Raw genomic sequence first — 24,476 nt, forward strand, 5'->3', positions numbered from 1 at the left:
TTGATTTTCAGTTTCATTCCATTATGATCAGATAAGATGCATGGTATTATCTCTACTCCTTTATATTGTCTAAGAGTTGCCCTGTGACATAATATATGATCTATTTTTGAGAAGGATCCATGTGCTGCTGAGAAAAAAGTGTAACTGCTTGATGTTGGGTAGTATATTCTATATATGTCAATTAAGTCTAGGTTATTAATTGTGTTATTGAGTTCTATAGTTTCCTTATTCAACTTTTGTTTGGAAGATCTGTCCATTGGTGAGAGAGGTGTGTTGAAGTCTCCCATGATTATTGTATGGTGATCTATTAGACAAAAATATGGAACGCTTCACGAATTTGCGTGTCATCCTTGCGCAGGGGCCATGCTAATCTTCTCTGTATCGTTCCAATTTTAGTATATGTGCTGCCGAAGTGAGGACAAGAACATTTATTTTTAAAGACCAGCAATAAGGCTAACAACTTTCAGCACACATATAATCCCAGCAGCTCAGAAAACTGAAGCAGGAAGATTGCAAGTTCAAGGCCTCAGCAACTTCAAGCAATCTCAAGAACCTGTCTCATAATGGGCTGGGAATGTAGCTCAGTAGCTCAGGGGTAAGACCCTGGATTCAATCCCCAGTACAAAAAAAAAAAAAAAATAAAATTAGAAATTAGAAGATAGGGAATCCTAAAAACACAGGAAGAAACTAATTGGCAACCTATAATCCTTTCCCAGTAAATAATATCCTTCAAAAATGAAAGTGATAAAAGATATTTCAAATAAGCAAAGACAGAGAGCTCATCACCAGCAGACTGGTACTAAAATAAATTGCAAAGAAGTTATTCAGAGAGGAAGAAAATAATCCTAGAGAAACACAGAAATATAAGAAGTAATGAAAATAATATGTGAGTATATAAATTGACTACATGAAAAAAAAGTAATCACATTTTTGGGGTTCAAAATATATATAAAATTAAAATAATGGACAATAATACAAAAGATGAAGGAGTAAATGATATAAAGTATTCCAAGGTTTAGCACTATCAAGGAAGCTATAATTAATCATTTTATTGGACTCATTTTATTAGACTTCAATAAATTAATCTCTCATATTACTAAACATTAATACATTAACGGAGATAATTAAATGGAATATTAAGGAATATTTGATTAGTAAAAAGATGACAAGAGGGGAGAAAAAGGAAAATTAACAGGTGTATCAAACAGATACCAAATAGTATCTGTAGTCACAGTAATCATGTGAAGTTTTAGTGGGCCACATACATCCAAACACTGTGAGGCTGGATTAAGACAAAAGCGACCAGAAAAGAAAATGCTAATCACAGAGACACACACCTAGAATGTGAGACTCCCAAAATGAACATAGATAGGTAAAAATATAAAATATAAAACAACCAAAACACAGCTGATGTAGTTAATACCAAATCAAGCAGAAACATTAGAAATGGAGACATTCTGTAGGGTCACAGAAGGAAAAAAAAAAGAAAAAGAAAATGCCTAACACTTTTCCAGATTAAAGAGGCTGCAGAGACATGACAACTAAATGCAATATGTGCCTCTGAATTGGATCCTGGATTCAGGAAAAATCAATAGTAAAAACAACATCTATAAATAGGACATAAACATCAATCCACAAATAAGATGGCTAATAATTCTAAATCTGGACATACCCATTACAGCCTCAAAGTACATAAAGCAAATATGGACAGGAATAAAAGGAAAATCAGACAGACAAATCCACAACGAATCATAGTTGACCTGAACATTCCTCTACTGACAGACGATAGAAGAAGCAAACCAAAAAATGTGTAAGGACAGAGACAATGTGAGCAATGCAACTAAAACTTGGGCTGAAGGACTAAAGGACTTCAAAATTACCTGTATATTCATTTCAAAAACACTAGAAAAATTAACAAGTATCCAAAATCACAAAAGACATGTGGACATATTTAAAAATGTATACTTAAATACAGGATGACCTGGTTTAAAAAAGAAAATGAACCCTATAATAGAATTTCATTTTTCATTAAATCAGATATGAAACTTTTACCTGGGCACAACAAATGAAAGCAATTGAAAGTGTCAGTAAGAAGACGGAAGATACAACCACATCAACTGAACGCTGTGGACCCCGTCTCTGTGGAGAAAGACACATGGTAATGTTTTAGATTACTGTCAGACAGCCACAGCCCTCACAACATTAAAACCCTGAATTTTACCACATAAGAAGTTTCGCTTTTTTTTCCCCAAGATTTGTGATTGTTTTTAATTATCTTAAATTTTACAGTCACATAATTTGCAAATTTGTACTAATGTTATATATCCTTTACTTTAATCTTTCCATTTAATGAGTTGGCAAAAAGCACCACTACCAACCACACATACACAGATGTTCCATAGTATTGTGTTTTTGAATAATTGTTTAAAGACACCCTAAATTATAACTTAGTCTTAGAAAGTAAAGAATTAAAAAGTAAAGTCTACATTGCTATTGTATTGTGCTGACTTCAAAGCATCTGAACTTACAGATCAACTATAAAATGTGAGAAGTATTAAATATTCTTTATTTAACATTATACATAAACCACACTAAAATGCCTTTCCATAAGGAAAAGATAGCATTTTAGATACAGGGAATTCTAATTAAATTGGCATGGTCAACAAAAATATACAGTAGACACTGCTTCCTACACAAGAAGTTTCTGACACAGGATTTTTAATATACTTTGGGCATCATCAATTCAAACAATGAAACCCATGCCTTCCCATACTAAGAGGTTAACTGATTCATTCACACAATTTTAGTTGTAATATATCCCCAAAAGTCAGAAAGATATGCAATATTTATTACTCTTCCCTAGGAAACTTAAATTTTCTCTTCCCTTTCTGAGTCTTTATTTTACCCCCAGCAGTTTCACCAATACATCCATCCAACTTGGTACCCGAAAGTCTTGAATACTGATATAATCTGTTCAATACCCAGAACTATACTGCCCAAGGAGCTGCTGCTAGAAACTTCATTGAACACATTCTCTTGTGTATTCCTGCATATATTCTATTGTTAATCAAATAAAACTCACCTTTAGATAGGAACGCAGTGATAGCCATATTTTAATGTTCTCCACCTTTTTAAGTCTGAAATGAGGTATTTCATATTTCCTAGCTTTCCTGGCAGAAGTAATATGGCTGAAGAGTTTTGCAAATAAAAATCTCTAGAGGAGGTTAAAAAAATCAGAGTGAAATATACAAATATATCTCTGCATGCATATTTATATAAGTGTCAACAATATTTTTGAAATCTTTAAATGTTAAAAACAATGAAATTTTTATCAGTGACCACTAAGATGGGCAATGAAAAAAACGTCATTAATAGCTCAATTACCCTGTCTCATTCAAAGCACATTATATAACAAAATACCACTCTATAAATTGGTATACTCTTGACATTCACAAGGAATATTCTTTGGAGACTATTGGTAAATCCTCAACTTCACGAACTCAAGTGTTTGTACATTATTCTGGCTTATTTCCAAATAGTATTTCCATACAAAATCACATTTCTTGTGCATATCACCAATATAATAACTCCTAAGTCCACAACTATAAACTGTCAATAACACAAACGTTAAACCCATATATACCAAAATCAGGAGAACAAATCTCAATGGAATATCACACACAAAAACAGAGGTATGAAATTTTATGTACTTGTTCACTGACCTGTTTATATGTTCTCTCTGCCACACACATCATGAAAAAAAACATCCAAGTAAGACACAATCTTTCAAAAAAATTAATTATAGACAAAACAACAATAGGTGTAACAGGTGGTGCTCCACAAAAGAGAGTCAAGATCTCCTCAGCTGAAATGGACTTCAGTTGGTCAAAGCTCTTCTCATGGAAAAGTCGATGTAAAAAAGGAAAAAATGCTAATCCAATGGTGACGACATTCCCCAGCATTTGATAACCTACTCCTTGCTGATATGCATTAACCTGGAAATTAATTTAACATTCCATTATTATTGCATAGTGAAATGAAATTATGAAGTATTTATCAAATGCTATTTAAAACAAAAATATTTCAAAAGAAGTACAAATAAAAATGGAATACATTTGGGCTAGGGAATGTAAACCCAATGGCACAGCACATGCTGAGCATGCATGAGGTCCTGGTTCAATCCCCAGCACCAAACAAAACAAAACAAGACATGGATTTACGACTTATTACCAATTAGGCTCAAATGAGATAAGGAATATTTGTAGAGCACACCTGAACAACTGACCATGCTGAGAATATGTAACAAAAACTACTACCATGCTGGGCACAGCAGCACACACCTATAATCCCAGCCACTCAATCCCAATCCCAGGCTGAGGCAGGAGGATCATGAGTTCAAAGCCAGCCTCAACAACTTAGTGAAGCCCTAAGCAACTTAGTGAGATCCTGTCTTGAAATAAAATACAAAAAGGGCTGGGAATGTGGCAAAAAAGGTTAATAAACACTTCTGGGTTAAATCACCAGTACTAAAAATAAATAAATAAATAAAATAAAATAAAAACCACCACCAAGTAAAGACTGACTACAAAATTAAAACTATATATCTGTGTTTCAAAAGCAGAGTCACAAGGCTGGGGTTACAGTTCAAAGGCAGAGTGCTTGCCTAGAATGTATGAGGCCCCGGATTTAATCCCAGCATCACAAAAGAAACAACAAAAAAGACCACTCATATTGTTTTATCACCAAGTAGATTCCTATGAAATAGCTGACCCCTAAGTAGTTTTTCTTGAAAATTTATTTTCTCTTACCCTGCTCATGATGATGCCACTTATTTCCAATACAGACATATCCATCTTCTTGCACTCATTTCCTTCCCAGATTATTGCACTAACTCGATCAGAAGCAGGACTTGAGTTCTGAAGCCAGAATAAATGGTTCTGGGAAGAAAAATATAAAATTGTTTCCAACCACTCCTCCTGTCATTAGTTTTTCTTACCCTCAGTCCAGCTCCCAGGCTATACTAAGCAATGGTCAGGCTCATCAGTCTATCTTCTCTTACAAAGCTCATCACTTCAATAACCACCTATATGATGAAGATTTCTGGTTATGTTTTCTTTACTAAACCATTTTTTTTTGTCTGGGAGAGGCTAATTGTCTTCTATAATGAGGAGTGGTAGGATTCCTCGATTTCCAAGGTTGCTTCCCTCTCTAAAGGTAAGCCAGTGAGGCAGAGCTTAATGCATTCAAGGGTTGCAAAGGAAGAAGGTATGTCTAGAGCAACCAGATTACAGTGGGAGCAGCAGTAAGTACAGTAGGGGAGGTGCTAGGAGCCTTACAGACCACACGAATAACTGAGGACTCAAGCCTTTCTCTAGTCTAACTAGGACACAGAAAAGAACAAAGCACTTGAGCTCAAAAGGAGACAGCCACAAAGAAAACAGACCCCATCCTCCTCTGTCAGAGCATGTCCTGTTCTCCGGTACCAGATCAAGCACAATTTTACCAATTCGGTCCTCTCAACAATCACGCGCCTTACTAATTTTTCCCTTCTTCAAAATTAAAAATGCTTATAGTCTGTATGAGATAAATTAGCATCTAATTATACAATGCTTTTATAGCATCCTCTACTTATTTCCTATATAATCATTGTGTCCCCAAACTAAAATATAAGTTTCCAGAAATGGACCACATGGTATATTTGTTCTCTGTCATGATGCTTAGCATAATGCTGATTAGCATGTATTGATTTTATTCATTGATTCATTGATTTATCCAACAAATATTTATTAAGCACTTACTATGTAACTCTGGATACAACAGAGAACAAGATGCATGTCCTTGCTATTGAGAAGCATAAGGGCTTCTGAAGGAGACATAATTAAAGTCCCTTTAACAGGATGGTAAAGAAAGGAAAGAGTAAGGAAAGGTTTCCTGAAGAGATGTGTCATTCCCGTCAAGACCTGTCTGAAAAACAAAAAGGAGTGGGTGCAGTGGCACATGTCTGTAATTCCAGTTTCTCAGGAGGCTGAGGCAGGAGGATCCCAAATTCAAGGCCAGCCTCAGCAACTTAATGAATCTGTCTCAAAATAAACAAACAGGGCTGGAAATATAGCTCAAGGGACAAGTGCACCTGGATTTACTCCCCAATACTGAAAAAAAAAAAAAAGGTAAAAAAAAATTAAAAAGAGTGAGTCCAGGAATGGGTATTAAAGAAGAACGTGTCCCAAGAAAAGAAAAGCCATATGTGTAAAGACCAAAGCACACAAGAGCAGGAATGTATCAGAAATGGAAAAGAGTTCAGTTGAGTTAAGGAACACCATGTGAGGGCTGGGGCTGTAGCTCAGTGGTAGAGTGCTTGCCTCGCACATGTGAGGCACTAGATTTGATCCTCAGCACCACAGAAAAATAAACAAATAAATAAAACAAAGGTATCGTGTCCACCTACATCTAAGAAAAAACATTTAAAAAAAAAAAAGGAACACTATGTGAAGAGCAGAAAGGGTTAGAGATCAGACTATATTAGAATAAATAAAGGAACAGAAACCTAAAAGGAATAAAAAACGATTTTAAGGAAAGTGGCGTTATTAGATCTGAATTGCAGAAGCATCACTGGCTGTAATGAGGAAAATGAAAGAAAGTGGGATGCGGGCGGCTAGAGAAGCCGCTATGAGGATGGAGATGAGAGAACAGGTGGACACAAGCACACAGATATTCAGATGGTGAGACCTGAGGTGACTGATTACGGGTGCAGACAGTGGGATCTAGAATGTCTCTGACGCTTTGCTTTGGGTAGTTCAGAAACATCAGGGGAGGGAAAAAAAAAAGTTTGTGGGTGGGAACTGGGAAATGATGAATTCTTTCTGACATAGTTGAGTTTCTCTCTCACAATTATTCTTTGATGTGTCTTAGACGCTATGTGCTACTACTGAGGGTCCATGTGATTTAGATGAGCCTTTAGAATGAATGTGTAGAACATTTACAGTCAAACTGATAGAAAGCTTAGAAAAAGCAAGATTTAAATGAATGCTATTTCTGGTTAGATTTTTAAAAATTGTACACATTTAATTAAGTGAATTTTTTGCTTATTTGTTTCCAGTACTGGGAATTGAATTCAGGGGTGCTCCACCACTGAGCTATATCTCCAGCCCTTTTTATTTTTTACTTTGAGACAGAGTCTCACTAAGCTACTGAGACTGATCTAAAACTTGCAATCCTCCTCACTTAGTCACCCAAGTCACAGGGATTGTAGAGGTGTAACACTGTGCCCAGCCTGAAGCAGGATTTTGGGCGTTGTATTGGGCAGGGACGGTGGGTAGAGAAGGACAGAATGTATGTAAACTAAACCAATGGTATCTTAGGATCAAGAAAATTCAATAATTAAACAAATGTATATCTATCATCCACTGCTATTTGATAGGCAATGTGAAAACATTAAGGCAAAAGAACCAACAAAATTAAGAAGCATAACCACTATCATTAAACATCTGAAAGGCTGATCTGAAAACCTCTTCTTGACCATTCATCTATCCAGCAGTGGCACAGGCTGTCTCAGGACACAACAAGCATCCAGCTCCAGATGTTTTAAAGCAGAGACTGACTGTCCATCTGATAGGGATGTTCATAACGATACTAACATTTAGTGGGTTGTACTCTTGCCAGGCACTGTGCCAAGCACTTTATCTCACAATATTCCTAAGAAGTAAGAACTATTATCACCATGTGACAAATGGTAGGAAAAAAATATTTTTCTACAGATATGGGATGAATGCCTGGATTGAATATCTTCTAAGAGTGCTCTCAAATTTGAGAATTATTTGATTTTATGATTAATATAAAACCTGAAATTAAAAGCACCTCTTGATTCATGCATTACTAGAGAAGGAAATGATGCCATTTCCTAATAATTCATATCTTTTATTACAATGTTTTTGAAAATATAGCACAAGGCAGACATGCTGATCAAACAACCCTTCTTATATAAAATGAATATTAACAATCACTCAAAGAAAATAATAAAAACTGAGTTTGGGCCAACTCTGAAGTATTTTCCTTGAGTTTTCATCCCAACACCATCATGTTTAAGCTGTGTTCAATTTCCAAACTGGGTATTACTGTATAGGATTACTCTGAAGTTAAGTGAGACTATGCAGTGCCTGACACATGGTAAGTACCTAATAAACATCAGTTATTATGATTACTGCTTTCACACACCTGCTGGAAAACATCTTCTTTGGGGTCACGTTTGGTCCCTGAGTGAAGGGTGTTCACATGGGCCCCCTCACTGTCACTGGTGACAGATGACCGACACTCTGGGCCATGCAGCAGGTCATCCCATAACATATCCTCAGTCTCTGAGTCATGGCGGGTGCTTTCTGAGTCTCTTCTTGACAAGTTGAGGCTTCGAGAGCCACCACTCACACCAGATCTAGAGCACTTAAAATGAAAATTTAAAAAAAAAATTTTCATTCATTTTTAAAAACAATCATATATCTGAAATAAAGTTAAAACAAGTTATCTATGGCAATGGCTGTCAAGCTTCCATGAGCCGATCGCCTTATATTCATTCACTCACAAGGAGTCATATAATACATTTTAACATTTCAGTGTTAAAACTCTGATGACCCAGTAAGCAGGACCTTAAAAGAACTCTAAGAAGTCATTACCAAGTCATAGGACTGTTCAACTCAGTCATCCTGGGGTGGGAATGACTCCTGTGTGCCCACCCAGTGGGCCTGCCCGATGGGGTTGGCTGAGCCTTTTGACACACTGGGTATGCCTTACTCTAATCATCATAAGCTTAATTGTAGACCTAGTCGTGTCCAGGGGCCCAATCCCAACATGTTAAAGCATAATCGAGCAGAGGAAAGCAGATGATGCTACTCTCCTGCAGTTACAAACATAAATGAGAGGTTTTTCCATGAGCCCAATTGTCTTGTCCATCAAAAGAAAAAAAAAAAAAAACACATCACCATCTACTCTGCTCACCTCTGAAATCATATTCCAAATATCCCTATTAGCTTCCTTGATGAAAATTGTTTCACTGCTCCCATCTTTCTTTGAGAAAGGAAAGAGATCCTTTCTCAAAAATCTGATCTTAACAGTGTTGACCCCACTTAAGAATAAACTTCACATTTCAAAAAAATACTAAGTAATCTCATCACAAAGGGATTGAGTACCTTTTTTTGAGCATCATCATGATCCTTTTTAAATTAGACTCAAAGTGAAAAAGAATGCATTCTCTTTCTAGGGGTGAATAGTCATCTAAAAGTCGCTAGATAAATCGGTGGATAATTAGAAACGGGGGAAGGTTAGGCACACATAAACACTACTTTAAGGCAACCCACAAAAAAGGGAATGAATAATTATTACACACAAGAATACACCTTGAGTTCTGATCTCTCCAAGGATGCTTTACCTGGCTGAAGGCTGCTGATTCAAATTCTGATTCAGCCACACTATCTGAATCTCGTACTATATGACACCACCTTGTAGTGGTTTTCTTTACCTAAAAAAAACCAAACCAACAAACAACTAGAAAACATGTTAAACACTTTGTTACTATTCAATGATTTAGGAATAAACTCCTTTTCTTTTTTTATGAACAAAAATGAAAATTACCTGAGAGTTTAGGTGCTTTGAAAGTATTGATTTTCTATTCTTAACTTCACAGCCATTGTCACTTGAGGCCCCTTCCACACTCCTCCGCAACAGTATCATCTGTGTCCGTGCTTCTTCACCATCCTCCTCGCTTGACAGATCATCTGAAATCCCATTACCCAAACGCCTGTAAGCCTCCTACAAAGAGAACAGCAATGCCTTCACAGGGGACAGCCCGAAAGACACTAGTAAGTTGCACATGCAAAAACAAAAAACGTGTATCAACTACCAAGCAGTAAAAGTAAACAAACCAAAACTAAACAGCCTAGATAATGAGGCAGTGCTGAGCCGTAGTTAGAATGCAAGATCAGGTCAAACTCCAAGCCCCAGTCCCAGCGCTTCCACTTACTAGCTATGTAACCTCTGGCAATTTGCTACATACCTCTGGGACTCAGTTTCCTCATCTGAAAAGTAATGATAATAAAAGCACCTATCTCACAGGGTTACTGAAAAAAGGGAAGTAAAGCGCTTAGAACAAGGCTGAGCTGTAGCAATGACTCAATAGATATTAGACTAAATGCCACAGTCTAAAAGACAAGAAAACAATTCAAGATTGTAGAGTAAGTGTAGTTAGTTACAGACACAGAGCAAACCACCTACTCCTACACCTAGAAAGCAGTTTCCCAAGCCCTCACTATACAATCACTGCCTCTCTGGAATATGACACAGCAACCTCTTCATTAATCTGTTCATTAAATCAATATTTTCTTTCTCATAAACTGTGGCTTTACCACTTGTTAGGACAAACTTACAAATCTCTTAGTGTCTATTTTGTATCATTAGCAAAGTCTAAGAATAGGAATATCTTACACAGGGAAAAAAATATTTTGTTATACCTATCTAGATCTTACCCTACGGCACTTGTCTCCATCTGCCAATTTTGTTTTCTCTCTTGTTTGCCACATTTTCATATCTGGTCGACACTGTCTCTTCTTCATGATAGGATGGAGACAACTGGCGTCATTGTCATTGTCGGTCTCAGTTCCTTTGTTAGGTATTAATTTTACCCTTTTAATCCTATTTTTAAAAGGGAAAAAAAAGGGGGCTGGGGATATAGCTCAGTTGGTAGAGTGCTTGCCTCACATGCACAAGGCCCTGGGTTCAATCCCCAGTACCACACACACAAAAAAAAAAAAAGAGGGAAAAACATCTTAGTAACTACTTTTCTGAGAGTAACATAATTCATGAAATTACTTTCTTCCTAGGAGAACAACATATTACTTTGGAAATAAAAAAAATTCATAAAATATATTTTCTAGCTTTCAAAGGGTATAAAATAACCAACTTTTCACTCAGAGACACAGAAAATATGAATCTCTTCATGGCAACAGAGAAGTGTAAACTTTTAGTTTTGCTAGGAAGTAGGTGCACAGTCCTCTCCACTTATCCTTCTAAACACAATGCCACCTCCTACCTCATATTGCCTGTTAATGCTTCATAGAAGATTTGTCTCTTTTATGTCCATTTTCAGAAAAACCACCCAAGCTTCAAAACCCAGCGACTCAACTCCCTCATCACTTCTGCTAACTGCTTTACCCCAGAATAATAACTCCATTTGTAAGCTACACAGTCATGTAATCATTTGGTAAGCTACATGTCAGCATGCAGTCATTCACAATATTCTTACATTGCACCATACCTGCTACTCCTACCTTCCTAATTAGACAGTAAAATCACTGAGAATAGGATGGCACAGTGCCTCGTACAGAATCCAGCACCAAGAACTCAAACACTCTAAACTAAAGGGTATAAATATGTCTTTAGAAAAAGATGTGAACATACTTCATGTTCAAAAAGGAACTGTGAAATAACTTAAAATCCTATCATTTATATATGATAAAATAAGTATTTCTCTGAGTCATACTAGTGCAATCCAGACATGCAAAATTACAAATGGGGTAAAACTGTCTTTAATCCATTTGCTTTTTTGTCCTACAGGCTCCTGTGCTGCATCTCACACAAACCTGATCCTTTTAAATTCCTTTTTCTCTCAAGATGTTGGCTGATATGGCTTAAAATATTAACTTTTCAGAGTATTTATACTTTTGTAATCTTGTGGTCTAAAAAACCATTAAAATCAAATAAAATGAAACTTTAATGGTAGATTACTGGATTTACAGGTATCATGAAAGACATTGCAGATAACATTTTGAGTAGGCTAATCCTTCTAGAACACTTAAAAATCACAGCGCAAAGATAACATGCCTATACTACTTACTCCTATGGCTAAATTGTATTATATAGCCTATAAACACTATTCACTATGTGAATGCAGAATCAAGTAAAAATTCTAATGCAAGACTCCCACCTGTTGCCAAAGAGAGTCCCCCAAAAACCACCAATAATGGGCGCAGATTCTGAAGTTTCTAGTCCTCTGGCTTTATCACAGAAGTTACTTCCATTTTCTCGGCTTCCATCACCATTTACAGTTTTTCGTAATTTTCTACAAAAAACATTTTTCCACAGTTTCAGATTATTCAAGAGCTTTTCCATTTATACCCATAATATCAATATAGAAAATTATGCTAACAGATGATTCCCTGAAATCAGGGTAATTACTTTCATATACTGAGTATAAATTATATAAGAACCTTTATTTATTTATTAGTTGTAGGTGGACACAATATCTTTATTTCATTTTTATGTGGTACTGAGGTTTGAACCCAGTGCCTCATGTGTGGTAGGCGAGCACTCTACCACTGAGTCACTACCCCAGTCCAAGAACATTTCTTTTTTAAGGATAAAAACAGATTCAAAACTAAAGTACTATGCTATCATTTTGTTTAGTCACAAAGAAAACATTTTTTCACATGTTAGGACCAAGAGTCTTATCAGACACACAATAGCAGAAAAGCCATTTCTATAAATATGGATGTTAGAAAACTAACATCCTTTTGCACATTTAATCAGGACAACACTAACAATAGTTAATTGATATATTCTACAAATACCAATGAGATAAAGCACAAGGACATGTTGGGCTAGGGTATAGTTTAGAGTGTTTACCTCGTGTGCATAAGGCTCTGGGTTTGATCCCTAGCACCACAAAAAAAGGGATGGTGGAATAAGAAAACGTTGTAATCCATTGTACCAAATGGATTACTAAATAAATAAAAATAAGAAAAAAATAAGAAAAATCTTATTTAGTAATTTCTCAGGGAAGCAAAAACCTAGAGAGATCCTGAATATACTTAAGAAAACTTAAGCAGTTCCCTGCATATATCCCATAGTAAAAACTTGACAAGAATTGAATGTGTAAAAAATTCAAATCAATTTTAATTAAAAGTTCAGACCACTTGAAATCAACTGTTATGCACTTTTGAAAAAAAAGTAAAAAATTTGGTAGCACCAATCTAATGTACCGACATCCTTGTTGATAGTAAATTGTCAACAAATTCTGATTAAAGCCAAATTTCAAAGAGAATGCCTCCCCCCCACCCCACAACACTGGGAATTTATCCAGGGCTTCATGCATATTAGACAAGTGCTCTGCCATTGAGCTACAACTCTAGCCCCAGAATGCTTTCTCAAAACCATTATTTAAAATAAACTTTAATAAGGAATAATACAGTTAGGAATTTTCCTTTTAAACAACTGTAGTAAATGATAAAATCCCACATGAGATTAAAAATTAATAAGATTTCTTAACCATCAGGAGAAAAGTGAATAAGCATTCATTTTTAAAAAGTCAAAAATTGGTGCAAAATATATAGAGAAGAGGGAAAAAATTTTTTTTAATTAATTTAATCAAAATTTTATAACTCTCTACAATACCTCTCCCAGAAAATACATAACTACAGGGTAATTTCTCATCTTACCTTCTCCTCCGATTTCCATTGTTTCCAGATGGTCTTGTTATCTGAGTAGATACAATTTGACAGTGGACAGTTCCCATGAGTAGCATAAGGCACAAGGGTCCAAGAACTTCACTTACGTTCACAATAGGCATCATAAGATACAACACAATCCCTATAACTGGAAAGAGGTTTTAAAATGTAAAACATTAAGAGTTCATTTTTAAAATGCATACTAAGCAACTTAGCAAGACCCTGTCTGAAAATAAAAATTTTTTTAAAAAGTGCTGGGGATCAACTCTTGGATTCAATCCCTGATACCAAAAATAAGTAAAATGAATGCTACTATCTATACAAACTATTTTTACAATCTATCATTTTAAAGAGAATTCAAAAGTAAATAACTTCCTGGAACACCATCCACCTGCTAAATATTAGCTTGGTGAAAATATGAAGCCATCAGTTGCCAAATAAATGAAGAATAACATATTGAAAGTATTTGCCTTTCTGGCAGCACAATCATCTATATATTCCAAAAGAGTTTCCACCACAGAACTGAAGGCTCCATAAAACATAAATTTTGCAGTGCTGTTCTGCTCAAAAAAGGTATACTCCAAGGCCCAAGGTTACAAAGAAAGCAATAAGCCAAGCTGGATTTGAACCCAGGCATTTGGGCTCCAGAATCTACCATCTTAACTACCATATTATATTGCCTCTTTGCATATGTATATGAAATGTTCAAAGAAATAAATAATGAAAGAAATAGGAAAACATAAAATACTATCTCTAAAATTCCATTTACAATTTTATAGACAAGTTCTTTCAGACTTTATCATAATAGTAATTCTTATGGGATACACAAATGAATACACAGTGGATTCAATACTTTTAATTACGGCTGAGTTTCCAAAAGAATGCTTTTTTCTTTTCTTTTCCTCCTACTCGTCCCAGTATTGAGGATCAAACCCACTAGCCCAACATACAATGATGTCATCAGAACAATCAACTACAGACTTTGCTGACTTGTGAATGTGGACATAAATTCACTTTTAAAAAGTGACTGTGTTCACTGACTGGCCTGGATTAGTACCTGGCACACAGTAGGCATTAAGTATTTGTTGAATGGTTGATTGAGATACCATTATTATCAAAATGAATTTGAAAATACAGCAAAAGAAGAGCTTGCCAAGAGGACTCTATCACTAATGAAATTAGTGCTCTGGTAAGAATTTATAAGCCCCGTGGTGAGAAGACTGCATACAAGCACGTATTCACCAACATGAATTCTGATGGGGACTTGATCTTGGACTTTCTAGTCTCCAGAATTGCGAGAAACAAATTTCTGTTGTTTACATGCAACCCAGTCCAGGGTATTTTTGTTAAAAAAAACAAAATAGACTAAGACAGAAATTGGTATGGAAAAATGGGGACAGGGGCTACTATAACAAATACCTGAAAACATGAAGCAACTTTAGAACTGAGTTATGAATGGTTAGAGGTTCAAAGAGTCTTAAGAAACAGTCTAATGAAAAGCCTTGATCTCCAGAGAGATTTTTAAACAGTCTATAGAAAAGCCTTGATCTCCATAAAAGAATTTGGAAGGATCAGAAGGGAAAGAGGAAAATAATAGAAAAAGCCTTGACTTTCTTGGAGAATAATACCTAAGTAACCATGAAGAGAATGTTGGTACAATGTGGGGTACAGGCCATTCCAGTGAGGTATTAGATGGAAACAAGAAATAACATGTTATTGGAAAATGAAGGAAACAATCCTTGTTATAGAGCAGCAAAGAACTTCGATGAGCTATAATTGTATTCTGCCGTTTTGTGGAAGGCAGAATCTTCCAATGTCTTGATCTTGGACTTCCCAGCCTCAAAGCTATCAGAAATAAATTTGTGTTGTTTAAAAGCTACCTAGGCCATCATATCTTTGTTGTAGCAGGCTGAACATACTAAGGCAGAAAAGTTATGTAAATTATGGTATTATTATAATAATAAGTAGCTATAAAAAGGTGTTCGTAGTAAATGTTAATAGACTGCAATACAAACAGTAAACAGTACTATTAAATGATGGTATGTCCATATAGTAGAATATTATGCAACCATTAAAAAGATCATTAAAAGCAAATAAAATCAAAATCCAATTCTTTATTGACACTACATGTTGAGTACCTGTATCCACATGTGGTTAAGCAGCCGCTGTACTGGGTAGCACAGAGACAGAACATTTCCTTTATTAAAGAAACTCTAAGGGCAGGGGTTGTGGCTCAGAGTTATAGCGCTTGCCTAACATGTGTGAGGCACTGAGTTCACTCCTTACCACCACATAAAAAAATAAAGTTACTGTGTCCATCTACAACTAAAAATATTTAAAAAAATAAACTGTTGAACAACTATGTCAAACTTATAGATTTAAGATTCACATATATTTTTCCCTCTATAACTTAATGTTTTTTTAACTGGAAAGACAAAAGAAAATATAAGCACCCATAATTCCTTCATGTCACCCAACCTTCCCTTTATTATAAGTCATGTAACCACAGTCCAAAGAGCCCACTTTCTGAAAATATCTCTGGAATGCAATGTATACACTGAAGAGAGAACAGTGGGTTCAATCCTTGGTACCACATAAAAATAAATAAAGTAAAGGTGTTATATCCATCTACAACTGAAAAAAATTTTTTTAAATAAAAAAAAATCATATGTTTGTTCTCTCAGAGCAAATTTTAAGATGATGCCCAAAATAGGTAAGTCCCTTCATTTCTTTGTACTTTCAACCATCAAATGAAAGGGTAACGGTAAGAACAATAGGTCTTCCTTCCATCACAGCAAAAGCAGCAAAAAAGAAACGGTCATAGTTTATTCCAGCTCTTCCAATTACCTTGCATGAGGTAAAGCAGTAGCAGCCAAACGAAGATTCTTAAGGAGGTGACCTGAATCCACCAATTGCTGAACAATGGGAAAAATACAACTCGAACAAGCCCCTTCCGAGTTAGAGACGTCCATGGAATTTCCGGTTTGGCTTTGGCAAATGTTGAGCCTTTAAACATACAATAAAACAAGAAATATTTATATACACTAGACTTTTGGCCTATTGTAGCACCACATCAAAAACTGGTGAGAGTGGGCTGGGGTGTGGCTCAGTGGTAGAGCACTTGCCTACATTTGTGAGGCACTGGGTTTGATCCTCAGCACCACATGTAAATAAATAAAAAATAAAGTTCTATCAACAACTAAAAAAATATATTAAAAAAAAACAAAAACGGGTGAGAACACAACTTAGCACATAATCTGTTCAGTTCAAAAAAACTCGATGGTCATTAAATATAATAACTTCTTACCTCAGTCTCTAGGACAGGATCTCAAAATAAGCCAGGTCACTTGAATGTTAAATAATATGTTTTTCTTAATTACACAACAGCAAGTCAACAAGTTCAACCCTCTTTCAACTTTATGAAAACATGTAATTTACAAAGCACCCAGTTCTAAGGCAAAGGGTAAAAAAAGATTAAAGTCCACAAAATGAGTAAAGAATTTTACTTAGAAATTGAAGTATACCATCAAACAGAGAAGGTATCTTAAACTAATCCATAGTTCCATTATGAAATAACATAACAACATGCACAAGAAACAAACTTACCTCTAATTAAGTCAACATCAATCAAGTCTGGCTTTATGTGACCCATCTTTTTTGGTTTATTTTTGAAGCCCTAAGATTAAAAAAAAACAAAACAGAAATAAACAAAGAAAAAGAAGTCCTTTTAAGTACAAAAGATAAACTTATGTTTCTTTTTTCTTTTTCTCTATATTTGACAGCTTTTACTATAGACATTTTAATCCTAATGTTCCTTTAAGAAACTCATCATTAATGTTTTAGTTTTTAGTCGTATCAAATAATATACAAGCTTTTATCACTGTTAACAGAATCAAACTATGCCCAAAAAATCAATAAGTGAAAAATAATCATGCCTTGAACTATCTCTCCTTTCCTCCCTTCTTTTTTTAGTTGTTTCTTTTTGTATTTTACTTCCGTAATTCTAATATATTCATATTCTTTAATTTACTGACTTTAAGAAATCATCTACTGACTTAATATAGTATGTGAGACTAAAGCTCTTAGACCACTAATCTCCACATCCTAATTTGTACCCCCAAAACATATATCCTTACAATATACTTGTTTGATTCTTAAAAATCATAATCAGTATTAATTGTATGATCACAGTTAAATATGTTCCCCACAAGCTATATTTTATATTCTTCCATTTGCTCTATAAGATCAGTCAAAATATTTGTCATTATCTAAATTTAAATAAATGCTAGAAAATTATCCAAATTTGAATAAATGCTAGAATTTATTTTTAAACAAATCCTCATAACACCCTTCCCAAAGCCTTCTATCTTCCTGTTCCAATTAGACTAGTTAATTGCTCCCTGAGCCTGCTGCTCAGCTACAATCCCAGGTCTTCTCACTCTCATCCTGAGAGTTCCCTTCAACTCTCTCTGTGGTGAACCACATATTCCCCATATCTCATTCCCCCGACCCCGCCCAAGAGCTGGGGATCAAACCCAGGGTCTTATGCATTATAGGCAAGCTCTCTACCACTGAGCCACATCCCCAACCGTTTTTACTTTTCAGAGTCTTGCTAAATTATCCAGGAGGGCCTCAATCTTGCTACACTGCTGCCTCAATCCCCAAGTAGCTGGGATTACAGGTAGGCTCCACCACACCCAGCTCCCATGTCTTCTTAGAAGACATCCTTCAGTAGCTTCCTGAGAAAACAGTCACAGAAGATAATTTTTGAGTCCTTGCATGTCTGAAAATGAATTAATCCTACCCTCCAGTTATGAATTTTTTAAAGAACATTTTTCACAGCCTCAGTCTCCTACCATTTCAAATTAAATAAGCTGAACTCTTAGTGTTAGTAGATTCTATATTCATTTCTCTTAAAAGATAAATGTGCTGCAGAATCTCTGCAGTATACTTGTTACATTCCCAATTTATAATATTTCTTAAGTTGACCATTATTGCTTCAAAACTGTGGCATTAACTCAATTCATTAGCATGTTTTTACAGAAAAACTCAGAATTTGAAAGTCATAATGACCTTGCCATATATATTATGAATTGGGGGTAAATGTATGAAATTATCTTTTGTTACTGTTTCAAACTCCTGTTTGTCTAACAGTTTTGCTTTATTACTACTAATAAATTAAACTCTTAAAATATGAATTTTAATTTCATGCTCAATCAGAACTTGTACATGCTAATTCTTAATCATGTTTTTAAAATTAGCTATTTAATCTAATATTAAAACTTAATGTAAAGTTGAAAATTAATGTAAAAATTAAAGCTTACAGTAATTTTCTATTTATCTATTATAAGACATTGAGTTGGTATTGATTTTTAGCTGTTTAATAAATGTAATTTCTCTCAAGTGAACCCTGTTTCTAGTCATCTCAACCATATGCTACAGATTATTCAGAAAAATATCCCCAAACCCTAAATTGTACATAAAATCTAAGAAGTTGAATTTTGAAAATAAGACATCTTGAGGAAAAAAAAACCCTTTGAAGAAGCATGTCTACTTATATAAGAGTACTTTTTCATTGGAATAACAATTATACTATACTCAAAATCAGAAATTAAAATGTAAAAGGTAAAAAAAAAACTGCTGTATTGTACACTAGTAGACATAAACCTTGTGTACATTTGCATCAGCCCCACCACATTCACCACATAATCCTTGTAGATTTTATGAATTTTTTTAACCAAAAAGTGAGGTGTGCCCATTATAGTGAAACTTTGTTTAAAAAACTATGCCAGTATTACTTAAAAATCATTCATCAGTGGCAATTATCAAGAATACAGTAACAATAAATGTTGGCAAGAATGTGGGGGAAGAGATACACTCATATATTGCTGGTGAGACTGCAAATTGGTACACCCACTCTGGAAAGCAGTATGGAGATTCCTCAGAACACTTGGAACACTTGGAATGATCCAGTTATTCTACTCCTTGGTATTTATATCCAAAGGACTTAAAATCAGCATACTCCAGTGACACAGCCACATCAATGTTTACAGTAGCTCAATTCACAATAGCTGAGCTAGAGAACCAACCTAGGTGCCCTTCAACAGATGAATAAAGAAAATGTGATACACACACACACACACACACACGATGGAATATTATTCAGCCATAAAGAAGAATGAAATTATGTCATTTTCCAGTAAATGGAAGGAACTGGAGACTATCATGCTAAGTAAAATAAGTCAATTCCTGATATCTCTGATATGCAGATGCTAAAACACAATAAGGCTGGAGGGAGAATAGAAGTTCATTGGATTAGACAAAGAGGAATGAAGGGAAGGGAGTAAGGATGAGAATAGGAAAGATAGTAGAATGAATCAGACAGAACTTTCCTATGCTCATATATGAATACACGAGCAGTGTAACTCCACATCCTGTACAACCACGGAATGGGATCCTAATCAGAATAAATTATACTCCATGTGTGTATATGTCAACATACACTCTACTGTCATGTAAGTCTAAAAAGAACAATTTTCTTAAAAAAAGAACTAAATGAAAAAAATTTTTAAATCATTTATCACTAAACTGTCTTTAGTGCAAAAGTAGGATGCATGGGATATTCAAATATACATTAATGTGGTGGAAATACAGCATTCTAAACAAAGGAGCTTCAAGTGCTTTTCACTTTAGAGCCAAAATATTTTTTCTACTTTCTTCACTTTTTACACTTTTTACCTATAACATTATAGAATTAGGATTAACATTTACTAGAGGTAAATACCAAAGTATGCAAACCTCCCTTAGCAACAAAAATAGTCAACAAATATTCAACATGCTTCTTTTTTATGCCAGCTTCTCTACTTATTAAACATAAAATAATAAGTAACTCAAAACATGGCTCTATCTTCAAAGAATGCACAGTATAGAAAGGAAAACAAATAATAAAGCCAAATCTATGAGGGTTTCTTAGGAAAATGCCCTGAATCTCCCCTACCATTTTTTCTTCCCTAAAGAGATGGAACTCATATACTTTTGTATATGTTGAACAGAGAGAAAGATACGGCATGCTTTTGTTTTAGATTCCTTGCTGTATCCTACACATTGTGTAATATGTATAATTGGAAGAAGCAAGAACCAGGAACTATTTAAAGCACTTTACAAATATTTATATTAGTTTCTTTAAGCCATTTCATCCTTACAGCTGTCCTGTGAGATATATACCTATGTTATCCTCACCTTATAGATGAAAAACCCAGGCACAGAGATTCCAACCCAGGCATCTACATTCCAAAGGATGTGTTCTTAACCATGACATTATCCTGCTTTCACTCTATGGTAAAAATGCATCCCTAATCAATAAAGAAAGAGGTTTTGTTTAAGATCAAACAAGACAGCTTGACTTTGAAAATTTAATAGGAATAACATCTGGAGAGCTGTGAGTGGATTTCCTTATGGGCCACAACCTTTATCCTAGAAGCCCAAGGCAAAATTCTGGATACTGCTATACTAGTTGCCTAAGTGCCAGCCTGGAACTTCTCTGAGGACCCCAACTGGAGGCCATACTCAGCTGTCACTTGTTATTAAGCCCCAACATAACTATGCAATATCATCAGGAGCTCAGTACCCGAATGAAGTTCCTTCTTTTAAGTAGAGAGACAAAGACACTGAAGTTATTGTAACAATATTATTGACTTTGTATTTAACAGGGAATTAAAGTCAAGTGAAACCCTATAATACCTATTTCCTAGTGGGCTGAACATTTCATTTTATTGCCATTAAAAGAATCAAAACTACTATACTGTCTGGCATAAAAAAGAGAATTCACCCCTGACCTAGGGCAGATGATGAACAACAAAACAAGCACACGGCAATTACAGCAACACAGGAAGGAGCATAGAGGGCACCTTCTCACATTCAAGAAGTCAAAGACCTCCAAAGGCAAGTAATATCTAAACAAAGAACTGAAGGATAGATGTGCAAGAATTTTCAAAACTTAGCAAAAAGGGGAAATCAAGAAAAGCATATGAGAGGACCCAGAAGTAAGAGAAATGGTGGCAAGAACTGAAGAAAGTTCAGGAGGCCTAAAGCACAGAGCAGAAACAAAAAGGGAACAAGAAATGGGTGAAGGAAGCAAACTGGAAAGGCAACCAGAAGTCACACTATGAAGATCACAGCTGTGCTAGGAGTATGGTTTCAGAACAAGCATACCAAGAAGGGTTCCAGCTACATTTGCCCAGAGGTAGTAGTTTATCAACTAGAGGAGAACAGACACTAGGTATAGGTCAGAGCAGCCAATTAGAAGCATGAACTGGGAAAAGCACTTACAAACAAAAGATATTTAGCTAGTAAGAACTAGAAAAATGAGTAACTGAAAATATGTGATTAGTATGAATATGAAGTCACGGAAAACTCTAAAGGATTGGTGATGTGGCTCAGTGGTAGAGCACTTGCCTAGCATGCATTAAGTCCTGGGTTTGATCCCCAGCACCACCACAAAACAAAACAAACAAACAAACAAACAAAAACTCTAAAGCCATTCACTGAATATGAAAAGTAAGACAAGGAACAGGACTGAGCCATGCCAAGCAGGCCACATTGTGCTCACATTCCACTGGCCAACCAAAGTGGTTGAATTCTCCCATAGGAAGGTACTGCACATATAGGCAGAGTGCATGTAATTTAAAAAATTAGTATCACACAGTTAAGTCTATCTGACATGAAAGCTCATGCCTAAATGATAATTAGATCTATTTTTGCCACTGGTATAAAGGGTATTGGTAGAGTCAATAAACCTATACATTCATATCTCTGTATCTACCTATGTCGTGTGGAAATTTCAACATGAAACTCTGGATGACACTCAAACCATATCCAAATCACAGAAATATATGGACACACACACACACACACACACATCTGCTATTACTCAGGTAACTTCATTTAATATGTTTTCGAGGGGTACTTTTTAAAACTAATCTTTATTTTTATTAGAGCAATACTCATTACAAGGATAATAATAAAAAATAACCCTGGCCTCAACCATCCTCACCCTTGATTCCCATTTCCTGGCTATTTTTTTCTTTATTTCTAAATAAAATATTTACAGTGTTTTCTTCAATTTCAGATGCTATCCATTCATTTCTTACTATTGAAGAAAAAAACTTAAAAAAACTCTACCTTCTGTTTTCATTTATTTCTCAAAGTATTTCTAAGTATCAATAAAAACATCTGAAATTAGAATGCTGTCTTGTACTTGCCATCTTTAAGTGTATTGTCTATATTGTCTTACTGACACAATTAGAAAATACATTGTTCTAATATTATGGTGGTGATACCAAAATATTTTGCAAGTTCCTTACTCTTATTTATTAACATATATTAACTGTACAAACTAATTAGTCTCTCTGCAATATTTACATACATGTATATGTCATGCCTTTATCATGTCCACCTTTTCTTCTGCCCTCTGGCCACTCCTCCCTCTCAGGGGAACTATGTGGCTATGTGGGATTAGGAAATAAATCTGGAGGTAGATCTATTGCCCCTACATATGTACTCAGATAATCCTATTTTCAGCTCCGCCTCTCTCCTGCAGATTTACTTGAGACAACTAATTCCCATCTTTCAGAATTTAAACACGGGGTTTTAGTAGTTTCTTACCAAACTTCTTTACTACAGATACTTAAAGACTTTTACTTTCTTCACTGTTCATCTTTCAAAATTACACCAATAGCTCTCATTTACTATAGTCTTTTCTTCCACTCTCAGCCCCCTGCGAACTGATATCTTTTTTTTTATTTGTTGTAATTTTAGAGGGGTTTCAGGAAGAGATCAAATGTTGTTTAATGCACATATTCAAACTGTCATCTTTAATGAGGAGGCTCATTTGTCATATATCCAGCATCCAGCTTAAGAAACAAAACACTATAAATAATATAGCTAAAATAGCCTCTGAGCTTGACTAGCCTTTTTTAGTTTCTAAGGATAAAATCAAGTCATTTTCAAACAGTGGTTTTGTTCTAATATTAGAAAACACAGCAAAAAAAAAATTCAAAAAGATTAGAATGTTTTGCTCATTTTAAAACCAACAGACTTTGGATTTTAATATATTCTCAAATTTTAGAAGAGAATTTTTATTGTTTGCATAAACTTGTGTACTACATTATGATTTTTTCCTTGGTACTGGTGTGAATTTAATAGTTTTATTAGGGTATAATTTACATAATATTATTTTGGCTCACAGTTCTGGAGTTGTAAGGTCTAGGGCCATATCTGGGGATGATGGCCTTCTTGTTGGCTGCCCTGAGGAAGCACAGGATTTTCCATGGCAAGAGACAAGGAAAACATGGATGTATACATGTCTCATCTGGTCTCTCTCCCTCTTTTCTTATAAAGCCACCAGGAATCACTCATGGCAGCTCCTTTCTTATGGCTTTACCTAATCTGAAAAGCCCCCCTTTAAACACCACAGTCAGACTACATTTCCACCCTCTTAATACCTCATATTGGGGATGAAATTTCAACATGAAACTCTGGATGATACTCAAACCATATCCAAATCATAGCAGCTGTTGGCAGTAAATTCCTGTTCCTACCTGCCATTAACAAGCTACCATTGATCTGTTGTATATACTTATGTATTTCTAAAAATTTCATACAAACACAAATAGCAAGTTGTCTTTTGTGTCTGGGTCCTCCTTTCACTTGGCATAATATATTTGAGGTTCTCTCACCTTGTAGCATATATTCATAGGTTTTATTGCTGAAATATATTCCATTTTATGGATATAACAATTTATCCATTAATTGGTTGATCAACATCTGGATTTTTTCAATTTTTCAGCTATTATGAATAGTTCTATGAGCATCTGCATGTGTTTGTTTTTACTTTGGTACCTGGGTGAAAACGCTAGGTAATATGGGAAGTATATATTTAATTGTCAAAACTATTTTCCATTTTCCATGCAAACCAGCAGTATACAAGAGTCC

General features: G+C 35.1%; 1 protein-coding gene and 3 non-coding genes across 8 annotated transcripts in view; 2 read left to right on the forward strand and 2 right to left on the reverse strand.

The window, feature by feature from the left end:
- The window catches only part of Phtf1 (putative homeodomain transcription factor 1), a 47,972-nt gene that overhangs the window by 17,496 nt on the left and 6,000 nt on the right, over positions 1-24,476 (reverse strand). For 3 of the 5 annotated variants that reach the window (XR_007351767.1, XM_015502198.2, XM_048814536.1), the window contains exons 4-15: positions 17,091-17,160; positions 16,332-16,490; positions 13,476-13,632; positions 11,966-12,100; positions 10,509-10,674; positions 9,619-9,795; positions 9,416-9,505; positions 8,212-8,433; positions 4,809-4,937; positions 3,723-3,995; positions 3,083-3,214; positions 2,053-2,139 (exon numbers count right to left, since the gene is read on the reverse strand). Coding sequence is in view for 4 of the 5 variants with exons in the window: in XM_015502198.2 (XP_015357684.1) it covers positions 2,053-2,139; positions 3,083-3,214; positions 3,723-3,995; positions 4,809-4,937; positions 8,212-8,433; positions 9,416-9,505; positions 9,619-9,795; positions 10,509-10,674; positions 11,966-12,100; positions 13,476-13,632; positions 16,332-16,490; positions 17,091-17,160 (1,797 nt within the window). In the remaining variant the exon portion in view is untranslated. Of the gene's footprint in view, positions 1-356; positions 405-2,052; positions 2,140-3,082; positions 3,215-3,722; positions 3,996-4,808; positions 4,938-8,211; positions 8,434-9,415; positions 9,506-9,618; positions 9,796-10,508; positions 10,675-11,965; positions 12,101-13,475; positions 13,633-16,331; positions 16,491-17,090; positions 17,161-24,476 lie in introns of those variants that run through there. The other 2 variants (XM_048814538.1, XM_048814537.1) reach the window with 2 other exon arrangements.
- On the reverse strand, positions 314-420 carry LOC125620195. The gene has a single exon (XR_007351793.1). It is a non-coding gene; the product is annotated as a U6 spliceosomal RNA (small nuclear RNA).
- Trnav-cac lies at positions 10,705-10,778 on the forward strand. Its single transcript has one exon. It is a non-coding gene; the product is annotated as a tRNA-Val (tRNA).
- Trnaa-agc lies at positions 21,909-21,980 on the forward strand. The gene has a single exon. It is a non-coding gene; the product is annotated as a tRNA-Ala (tRNA).

The sequence above is a fragment of the Marmota marmota genome, unplaced genomic scaffold (genome assembly GCF_001458135.2).
Source record: "Marmota marmota marmota unplaced genomic scaffold, marMar, whole genome shotgun sequence".
NCBI classification, from domain to species: domain Eukaryota; kingdom Metazoa; phylum Chordata; class Mammalia; order Rodentia; family Sciuridae; genus Marmota; species Marmota marmota.